The 11,513-nt window shown below is 43.1% G+C and overlaps 1 protein-coding gene across 1 annotated transcript; it reads right to left on the bottom strand.

The window, feature by feature from the left end:
- Positions 1 to 2,061: 2,061 nt before the first annotated feature.
- eef1e1 (eukaryotic translation elongation factor 1 epsilon 1) lies at positions 2,062 to 10,311 on the bottom strand. Its single transcript, XM_079234459.1, has 4 exons — positions 10,199 to 10,311; positions 9,220 to 9,417; positions 6,479 to 6,574; positions 2,062 to 3,799 (listed from the first exon to the last, which is right to left on the bottom strand). Exons 1-4 carry the CDS (start codon positions 10,280 to 10,282, stop codon positions 3,656 to 3,658), a joined length of 522 nt encoding a protein of 173 aa, XP_079090585.1. The 5' UTR covers positions 10,283 to 10,311; the 3' UTR covers positions 2,062 to 3,655.
- Between the last annotated feature and the right edge of the window lie 1,202 nt (positions 10,312 to 11,513).

Genomic DNA, 11,513 nt, shown 5'->3' with positions numbered 1-11,513 from the left:
TTAAAAAAATGCCCCTCCCGCCCCCCTCCATCCTTGTGTCTGTCGGGAGCTGCATCCATTGCTCATACACTCATGTAATTGCAATAGACAATCAGATGCCATCTTTATAGGCGCATGGTACAACTGTCACAAAGTGTAAGGCCGCAGTAAAGCGTGGCCGATAAGTCCTGTCAAAAGAGCTTACGACGCGCTAACGCGGCCCTCACCACCACGCGGCGTTGATTGTTCCACCGAATCAGTCAGCGAGAGACGGGGAGGCCTGTTCCTAGCAGATGTCACGACCAATGCGCTTCCCTCTCCCTGATGTTGTTAATAAGAATTAATGAAGGGTGGTGGCGGCGGCACGGCGGTTTTGTTGTTGCGTGGGTGTATTGGGGGTCGTCTCTTTAATGCCGTTCGAAAACTCAAGGTGACAAAGGTGTTGGGAGACGGCGAGGAGGCGACACGGGTAAAAGCTGAACGCTTGACTCCCTTGAAAACAGTGACGCCTGCTTGAGGTGAATCCTGCAGCAGCATGATGAGCAGTGTCACCAGAGGCTCTCTTCATTTTTCAATTGGATTATTTTATGGCATTTTCAAGCTTTTATTTGAAAGTTGAGGGAGTGACGGGGGACATATGATGGCCTTGGCTCAGCCTAAATCCCAGTTCCATGGGTCCTGTGTGTGAGAGAGTGAGGCGTCGGCAGCACTTCCTGCCACAGCTCCACGTGAGAGATGAAGTCATCAGCAGATACTGATGATCATCACACCTTATTGACCATTTGACCTCCCCCTCACCAGGCGGTGGGGGCAGAGGTCAAAGGTCAGTCCGCTGCCTCGGGGCTTGACACAGTTGGTAAAATGGGCGTGTCTTGAGCGTGTCTTTTTAGGGCCACCCCTGCGGAGAGCTGCTCCTCTCGCCTTCAGAAGTCGGAGGGAAGGTCGTCTCTAATTGGTGCCCGCGTCCTGGTTACCTGCTGTGGCCCCATGTGGCCGGCGTGTGGCTTTGACTGCTCTCCGGTTTGATCAGGAAGGAACCTGGCTATGTGAGAACGTATCACACGAGCACTTTGAGATTCTGCCCACAATCAGCACAGAGCCACACACACACAACGAATACGAGTATTTTCAAGCACTTTGAAAAATGTGGGAATACAATAAATACTCTAAAAGGAAATCATCAATACTGAGGAAATTCAAATGTCTCAACTTTTTTATCTTGGGATTAAATCCTCTAAAAACACACAATAAGGTGCGGATAAGTTTTGAAGCATTGCTCGAAAACAAAAAGTGGACAATGTTAAGAAAACTAAAGAAACAGAAGCAACTTTTAGGAAGGAATGTTCAGTTGTGAGTGCAGGTTGATTTGCTATCACTTTTTTAAATTTACTTCACTTTTTTTATTCTCCATATGTAAACCTCTTGGAGGATATTTTTGGCAGAACCATCGGATTTGATTAATATTGTCAAATTCAACAGCATTCAAAAGCACTGCCAACCAAGTAAATGAACTCACGCAGAAGTTATTTAAAGTATCTATTTGAAGGGGTTGTTGTATTAAATTAACAGTGGAAGTTTTTTCATGGGCACATTTTTTATAGATTATTATCTTGCAAGAACAAAAAGGTGGTCTCTAAATCCTTAAAAATAAAAGGTATTTTTAACCTTGCTTGGTCTGTAACCGTGGCAACACCACAAATACAAGCGAATAAAGAACATTTTGTTCTGCTGCAACTACTGTGGGCCAAACTTAATTAAATACCCTTTAGATTGTACAGCTGTCTGATGCTGCACTTTCGTAATGCCGTTGCAACCAAATCTTAACATAACGGAGCGGACAATGGCTTCTTTAATGGAGGAGCACACCACAAAGGGGCCCGGCTAGTCACAAGGCTCGCTCAGATGACTGCGAGCTGTTTTTATCCGTCCCATCTTCACATGCAAACCGCACTGAACTTTTCTCTTCTGGCTGGTTGACGGAAAACACATTCTTGGACAATTTGAAAGATACACATTGACAAATCTGCAGAGAGGTCAGGGGTCGCGAGCTGCGCATCTTTTTGATTTATTGGCAGAGGATGGAGATCACGCTGACATGAGATAAAAACAAAGAACAGACACAAAGACATGTAGCTCCTGTTTAGATGCAGGAAATAACACAAAACGTTGCTGAAAGCATGTTAAGAGAAGGCATTTTGATGCAAACACAAAAGCAGCCATTGTTATGAGCTCTAGACTCGATCCGTGTTTATTTTAGCTCAAAGATTTGAGTGCACAAGTGTTTTTTTCTTTCAAATAGGATTTAATTTCCTTATTATTATCAGTTTCATAATGTTAATTTACAGGATCTGCCTGTTAATGGTGCTAATAGCAAACAGCCAGCCAGCAGCAGTAAGGCGTTCGGCGGCACGGATCATTGTTCACGTCACAAAAAGATCCCTCGGCCTCTGGGTGCTCTTTTTCCTCTCTCCCCCCCCCCCTCCCTCGCTGCCTCCCTTCGCCCTTCTCTCTCAAGCAGCCCCGTGGGAGCGCGAGGGTTGAAATGACACACAGTGGCTGACTGTCGCCCAGGGGCCTGGGTTCTGGCCTTGGCTGGCTGGATCTGTGTGGCAGCTGGTGAGCCCGCTGCCCTCTCTCTGGCCTGCAGCATCAACAGTGGTGGTAGTGGGACTGATTGGAGCCTCACTCTGATCTCTGACTCTGGGGCTGACGCTCAACTGCTCACTGCTGCCCACACGACTGGTGGTGAGGAAGTAGATGCAATCAGGAACACACACACACACACACACACACACACACACACGCGAATACACACTCGACTGTCCAGTGAAATGTCTGGGAGTTGCATGTGAAAAACACAAAATCCTAAGAAAACAAACAAACGGTCATGATAGGGATGAGAGCTGAGAGAGACCGCCGTAATCACCGGGGCAGAGGGATGGCAGAATGACTGTGGTCATTACGGGGTCATGATGTTGAGCCGGCGACCACATGTACTTGGATAAACTGTTGCTGAAAAAGCATTCATATGGCCTAAAGGAAGCTGCTAGTGCTAAAGACATGATGTACTGCCAGTTGAGTAGCATCTCTTTTAATACTTGTGTAACAGCATGCTCATCGCTCAGATTAGACAAAATAAATCACCATTCAACCACCACATATATAAATAGAAACAAGCTAGCAGCAGTTTCCTGCAACCAGGACAGCCTTTCCTTTGAAAGCAACCAAACAAACAAATTCAAAATTACCACGAAAAAGCATAAAAGAGCAACTTCACTGTCTTACATTTTTGCTCCCACGATACTGAACAAGGGTTAAGACACCACACTTCTGATGAAAAGTGTTGATGAGTTAAAGTCAACAGCCGATGGCACTGGGCAATGAAATGATTAAAAACACAGATGTTGGGTTTTTTTTAGAACATGAACATAACTTGATTTTATTAGTTAGCAATCCTTTAATGGAGCTTCAGTACCGCTACCGCTGTTTTTGCTCTTTACTGATTTTCCTGGTTAACACATATTGTAGGAGATCCAAACAGCAGGCAGAGTTAGGACATGTCACCGGGACAACACATAAAAGGCAGGATTCATGACATGAAAAGCTGTGTCCGGTCCAAAGGACAGGTGAGATTGTGACGAGTCAGGCTGGGTTGGTTGGTTTGCTTGTGCAGGTCTCAGTGGTGTTTGCCGGTGTAAATTGTGTTCCTGAGCACAACTACGGGAGCAAGAGGGTGCCGGATGCCCGGGAAGTGCTGAATGTGGTCGAACCATCGCGCTACATTCACATACTGCTCCTTCTCATGGATGGCCAAGTCCACCTGAGTGAGAGAGCAGAGGTTCATCCGATTAAAGAAAGAGAAACATCAGCTTCCACGTGTGAAAGCTGCTGAGGTTGACAGCAGCAAATCCATTCATACAGCAGTGAAACACTTTAAAATCTTATGGAATTAAACAATATCCTATTCAGTCAGCGTTGCCAGATTAGTTACAAAAAATGTTTTTTGGACCAGTGGACATTTTGTTTATTTAATGGGATAATAAAGAAAATGTTCTCTTGCTGTTAAATTAAATTACTTTTATTTTGTTCCAACTACTCTGAAATTGTATCTTAGTTCCTGGCAAATACTGGATATCTTCTTTTTTTATTTTATTTAGTTTTGCCTTTCCCCACAGACAGAACACATATATACAGAAATGAAAAATAAATAATAACAAAAAAGGGTCTGGTTTTCTCTGTCATGATAAATCCTGAGAAACATTCAGATGTTCTTATCTTGTGTTATCGTTAACGTGTAAACATCATCTCCCACTGGTCACAACATTTCTCCTCTTGAGTTCTTATTCTGTGAGTTAACGCTCTCTTTGTATTAAAAAAAAGAAAATGTTCTCTTGCTGTTAAATTAAATTACTTTTATTTTGTTCCGATTATTCTGAAATTGTGTCTTAGTTCCTGGCAAATACCGGATACCTTCTCAAGTAGGGATGGGTATCGTTTGGGTTTTTTCCGATACCGGTGCTAAACCAATACTTTTAAAACGATACCGGTGCCTAAACGGTGCCCGAACCGATACTTTTTTATTGCCAAGGCAATTTTTTTTCTTCAAATTGGATAATATTATTAACTGTTTAAAGTATACTATAGATATAAATAAATAAGTACATACAAAACACACTTCAAACTACAGCTTCAAACCTTTTAACTTCAAACTATAAAAATATATATTTAAAAAAAGAACAGACACCAGTCCAATCAGGTGGCCTGATGGGACCGTGTGCAACAGAACTCAGACACTGTTGGATCCTAAAACTGCTGCTTTACTGGACTACACGTCATCATTAATATCAGCTGGAGAGATTTGTTCCATCAAGCCGAGGACGGACGTTCAAAAGCTCGTGCTCGTGTCTCCAGCGATCTCTGTGTGCGCGCACTGTGTGTGTGAGCGCTGGAAGCCCCGCCCCCTCGAGCCCCGCTCTGCATGCAGGCAGACAGAGAGCAGAGCAGCGAGTGTGCTCTGATCCTCGCTATTTTAATAATCGTTTTTAGCGTGCGGGCACCGCGCTACCTTTTTAGTATCTATATACCGTGCAACTTTACAGAGTAGTGTTAAAAAAAAAAAAGTATTTAAAATCGGCTCAGGCACCGGAAGGAAGCACCGAAATCTGCGTTGCTTTTCGGTCCGGTAGGTACCGGACGTGTTGGAACCGGTGCCAGTATGGCACCGGTTCTCGGTACCCAACCCTATTCTCAAGTCAAACTGATCACAACTCATGACCTCACGATAAACCATAACCTGTTGGTCACGAGTTAACGGTTTCAGTCTAGAGGGTCACAAGCAAGTTTGCGTCAAACATATTTCCCGGTGATTAATCAATGCAGGTGGCAAACTACAACCCAATCAATCCTAATAACGGAACACGTCAGGATGCCCTTGGATAAAAATCGTATTCGACGTGTGCCTTTTTATTATCTCATTAGCTGGAATGTGGAACAATCCAGCCTCAAACCATCCCCCCATCAGTCAGGTTTAATGTTTGTGTCATGTTGTTCTCCATGAATTGAACATCAGCACAAGCTGTGGTTTAGGGTTGGGCGAGCTGACCCTTGTCCCCGAGGTTAAAAACCACACTGATTGCGAACTAAAGTGACGCTCTTCTGCCTGGTGGCGGGGGGCAACCTTCCATCTCCGCCACAACCACTGACATCTCTCAACATGTGATCTCTCCCTCCCTCCATCTCGTTCCGTCTTCCCCATTTCTGAACCCGCTTTCTTTCAATACTGGAAGGCATAACAAACTTACTTGTCCCTGGTCTGAGGCTAAAGACATCACTTTGTGCCACATCACTTTAGTTCTCTGAAGAGAAGTGAGAATGTGTTTATAACCCGTGTGTTCATTGCCAACTTGTTCTTGATGCCCTTTGGCCATATGACTGGTCTAATTGTGCGTTATGCACTGTGACAAATTGCTTATTAAAGTTGTGGTATGATTGAAGTACACGCTGATGGGAAGGGAAAAGGATGGATGAAGGGATGGATGGATGGAGTCCTTGAAAAAAATGGTGGTGAGCATGGTAGACAACAAACAAGTCACATGCAGCCGTGAATTTGCAATCAAACCATAACTTTGGAAAACTTCCATTCCAAGTTTACTGTCTTTACTGTTTTTTTGTGTCAGTCATTATTAGTTACAAAAAGCTTAAAATGTGTCCTTGTAGTGCATCTAAATGAGCCTCAATTAATCAGAATACTCCAAAAATAGATGTGGAGTGGAAGGATTTTTTAAAAACAAATTGGTTATTGGGTTAAAATGAAAGTAAATTTAAAGTCACAAGCCATGCAACATCAACCCTCATCCGAATTTCTTTTCACAAACTCGCATCACTTGAAACTCAGCCGACGTTTTAGCGATACACATTATAGTTGAAGTGATAACAAGCACTTGGGAATCTGAATGGCGTGACGTATAAAATGTGCTGAAGTGACAGAAAGGTAACTTACTACGAGCGGATGGATTCCATAGAACATGAACGTGTCAGCTAAGGTGAACTGGTTGCCAGCCATGTAGACCTTGTCCTGCAGGTAGAGGTTGAGGTCCTGCGAGAAAATAAAGCAAATTAGGTCAATGTATGCATTGCGACATGTAGTTCTATAAAAACACACTCAGGTTGACAAGACAGATGCATACATTATACACTACTTGGGAAAACATTGTATTTGTATGAATATAGAGCTAATGAAGCTTTAAGAGAGGCGGTGTTGCTGTTGGTCATGACTTTTTTTAGTCTCTCACTAAACGCTGTTGTGGATTTATTGTGACTGTTTTGTGTTTTGCTGAAAAATGTAAAAAAAAAGTGTAAAAAAGAAGAAAAAGCGAAGTAGTGTGCAGCTCTGAAAAATAAGACTTTAATGTTATATCTGTATTCTTTATAAAATGTAACTCTTGATGGACACTGCTCACCTAAGGGGTGGTATGTATGGCAGCAGGTTTGTTAACCTATATATCTGTGGGTGCGTGTGTGTCTCTGCTCGCTGTGCTATGTGGGTAAGAATAATCTGTAACCCGAGGGGCTTTAGCGGCTCCCCCATGACTGCCGACTTCGCACAGATGCTGTTCAAAACAGGCTATTTGTCGTCGCCACCGAATGACTACAACTCTCGCTTGCAGATCTAATGAAGCCGGCCCTAAACTTGGGCATCGCGATGTGTGTGTTTCTCAGTCCGTGTCTGTGTGTGCAAAGTCGTGCATGGAAGTGCTGGTCCCAGGGGAAGGGACCATCTTTAGCACTTGTACATTGTGCGAAGGGAACACGCCACGCACACAGAGCATCTCGGGGGCAAATGGAGTTATTGTGCGGCAAGAGTGGGTGATGCCAAACAAGGCATGAAGACTGCAGACTTCCTCCCCTTCCACCATCGGATCCTTGCTTTTCTTAGCCTACAGCCATGGAGCTGAAGCCCAGTCGAGCATCAGAGGAGAGGCAGCTCTCTTCTGCCCCCACCAAGCACACATGGAGCTTCAAACCTGGGTACCGCTCTACCTGCCCCCGCTGTAACTGTGCACAGCTATTCGGATTAAACAATGCCAGCGAAGTTTGTAACAGAATTCAGACAAAGTACTATACTATAATGACCAAACACTGTGAGAAATGCAAGACAATACGAAAAACTGTGAAAGAATTTGTCTTTTGAATTGTTCTTTTTTCACCCTTTGGGGAGGTCACTTACAGGCCAGAAAAGCGCAGCTGTTCCTTTTATTTTACATTAGACAAAAATGGAGCTAATAAATAGCAAAGATATATGTACATTACTATTGCAATTCCTTGTATGTTTTCGGGCCCATTTCTTTAGCTGCTGCTGACCAGACAACATTTTCTATTGTGGCTGCTTTTCTACACGGACTTGATCCAGATGCCGTGACCTCACAGTGAATGTACAGTCCCAAAGCAACTTATAGTGGCCGTGGGCCTTCAGGCATCCATTACTGTTGATCGATCAGAACTTATAGAATTAAATCCTGAAAAATATTAAATGCTCGAGGAAAATCTCAGATTAAATTAATTATGTTTTCTATATCTTTTACATTGATGGTGATAAAAAAACAAAAAACTAGAAATCAAGCTTACATTGCAGTACGTAGGGTTCAAGATAGTGGTGGTCTCCTTTGACTTACGATGAGTGGGAACTGGCCCACAAGGTGTAATTGCCTGTATGTTTGAGCATTTGCTTAAAACACAAGTTTTATGAAGCAACTCCTGTGGCGACAGGAAGTCACTCAGTACTCGCCTAAATGGTTTAAGGTGGGGTGACAGACATTCCCCAATATTCAGCTATCCTTGGGTTCATTGTTTATCATAACATTACATGAGTGACAAGATGTTCACTTCAGAAATAGGTCTCAGCTTGAAAAACTCTGAGTTTCTTATTTGCATCCTGGGGTGAGAAAGTTTAAGAAGTCTTCCAGTTGACAGTTTTTTTTTTTTTATCTCCGGATAATTTAATGGGAGATGACTAGGACAGGGGGCCACCGGGCAGGCACCAGAACTGAGCTGCTCAGGGCGACTTCCTTCTGTAAGTGGCACCATTAAAATATTTAAGAGGCCTGTCCAGATAACACGCTGCCGCACAGCATGACTCCTCAGCCATGCCACAACAGTGTGTCACGCTGAGAAGTGTGCCGACACACAAACAGACAAACAAAACGCACACTTTCATGCTGACATGACAGCGCCAAGAGGCGCCTAGCGTCCTGCAGACCAGTGGCTGCCGATCCATTTCACGCTGACTGGCGTCAGGCACATTAAAGCATTTGTCTCTGCCGTGTGGGGGCCATGTCACTGAAGGGCCATACATCAGTCTGTATTCCTGTCGCTTGTACTTTAACAAGACGCACACACGCGCACACGCACACACAGTGGCCTAGCTGGTGGACAGAGAGAGCGAAAATGTGAGAGAAACTGAGATGCTGTGGCGCCTCTCTAAGGTGAAGGGAATTATTTAATATTTTCCGCTTCTTCTTCCAATCGTATTTTTTTCCAGCTTGTCAGTGCTGATTCAGTTTGTATTTTTAAATAAATACAAACTGAATCAGCACTGACAAGCTGGAAGCAAAAGCTTAATTCAAGCGACTTTGGTATCCACCAATAAATGTGGATGCATTTGAGTCTACAGATGCGATACGTCAGCTATTTGGAAGAAGATGAAAATATTCCGTAGACTCCCTTGAATATCCGCTTCTCTACCTTCAGGATGGTCTTATTGTCTTCCTTCGTGCAGCCATCCAGCTTAGTGACTCTGTACTCCAGCCACTGCTGCACCACAGCCCTGCTTTCGGCGGAGTCTCCCAGCAGCTCCGGGCGCTTGGCCTCTTTCACCAGGTGACAGGCGACCGTCACCAAGCCTACCAGGGGAGGACCATCGGTTTTCTGTAGCACAGGTACCTGCATGGAGACGTGAGAAAGGAGACAGTGAGATGGGGATAACAGCGGCGAGAAAAAGTGAATTCTATTAAATTTGAGCCATATATTTAGACATCAGCTGTCCTCGTATGTTGCTTCAGCTCCAAAGACAGCAAACATGCTCCCTTTATATTTTTACATATTCATGAATAAACCTGTTTGGCTCCAAGGGAGTGTTTAAGAATGCATGTGATTATCAACGTTTCACTTGATAAAAGAAACTAATTAAATGAGGTTGAGAATGTAGGTTAATATCCAGATGAGTTCTTAATGTGGTTATCCGAAATAATTATTGTTTGCAAGATTTTGCATAAATATTAGAGACTGTGTTTAGTTGACTGGACTTTCTCCTTCTGACACTTCTTTCCTCCCTCATTCAGTCATCAATACGGTTCAATTCATTTCAGTGCTCCTCCATAAAGCGTCCCACTCCTCGCTCTCTTTACTGCCATTGACGGGCATGCGCACAACATGGGTCTGTTTCCATTGTGCTGCGGTGTGGAACTAACACAACTGGCACTACAATGTTGCTGCCTGGATCTGATGCATCAGCCTCACCGATGAAAAACATTACTGACAATAAACTGATAACACGCGGGTGATATGCCCGAGCATGCCCATATGTTCAACACACATGACTCGCTTGTTAGCATTACCTAGCTAGCTACTGTGTCATATTTACACCAGTGTACAAGCTTCCTATGAAATAATACAGCGTTTTAAAGCCTAAAATGGAGTCCACAAAGAAGTGTGGGCATGTCACCTTGTTGTCCCCCTGTGTACTGTACTTGTTCGGCTTTTTCAATCCTAAATATTTCTCCAGCGATGATAGTTCCCGTAAAGCCATGTTTCTGGCTGTCGGAGGGGCAGGCAGTGTGCGTGTGACCCGATTGGTTAGGAGTCTCAACTCCCGCCCACTATATTTTGACTGACTGTAGAGTTAACCAATTAAACAGAGCTTGTAAGTCCGTCCACTACGTTGCGTCATTGAATGAGCCGTCATCAAAAATAAAATATAATAACAATTTAGATACAAACAAAATAAAATAAAAACAACTTAATTTAATTTAAATCAGAATAGTAGGCAAACTATAATTGTAGACATTTTAATATTAATATTAAGGAAATACATCTTTACTATATATAATATCCATTTATTTATATTTCAATATGCACATATATATGTATATGTGTGTATATATATACATATATACATCAATATATATATACACATCAATATATCAATGTATCAATATATATATATATATATATATATATATCATAAACAAAAGAAAAATTATGAATCTGTCGTGATTTGATCTGCTCGACTGATGTGATTTATCAGAATGTTTGACCAAATAGAAATTGCAACTACTTATTTAATTTAATAACATACTCACCCTATCAGTATGCTGTTATTGTATATATTTCAGCATTATGTAGGTGGCCTAAACTCTGAAATCCAAACCTCCCCAGCAGTGTGGGATGATCTGATCAAAAATGAGTGTTACACAATGATGCCCGTTCATAGTAACATGCCCTTTTTGCAGAACTTCCCCATAAGGATGTGTGGTTGAATAGAATCAAAATGACAATGGGAAGTCTGGAGTTTCAGTCAGAAGTCCTGCAGCAGCGTTTCCCTGTCCTGTCTGTCTCTGCAGTATGTCCTGCTGTGACATGGTGTGTGTCCTGTCTGTTTGCATGTTCACAGTGCTTCTACAATTTCTCCATCATGAAATGTCACCTGTCAGTCAACATTGGGCTTATTAAGTATCTGTACGTGTGTGTGTGTGTGTTCGTGTGTGTGTGTGTGTGTGTGTGTGTGGTACCATAGAGAGAGACAGCTGGGCTGAGGTGTCACACCACAAGCTTTCTTTGCATACCCAGCAGTCCCACTTTGTAACAGCTCACCTGGATGACAAGGCTCGAGGTGATGTCAGCCAAAGCAGCGATACAACTCAAATTCATATTCTTTAGTTATTCAAACCGCAATGAAATATTAAAAGCAGGGTATGGGAGGCAGAAGCCGGGAAGTCTAAACTGAAGCCCACTGTGGTGTACACCTGTGGTTTTTCCTA

The sequence above is a fragment of the Taurulus bubalis genome (assembly GCF_910589615.1).
Source record: "Taurulus bubalis genome assembly, chromosome: 18".
Lineage (NCBI taxonomy): Eukaryota > Metazoa > Chordata > Actinopteri > Perciformes > Cottidae > Taurulus > Taurulus bubalis.
Note: the sequence above shows the minus strand (reverse complement) of the source record. Positions and strands in the feature narration are given on the sequence as shown.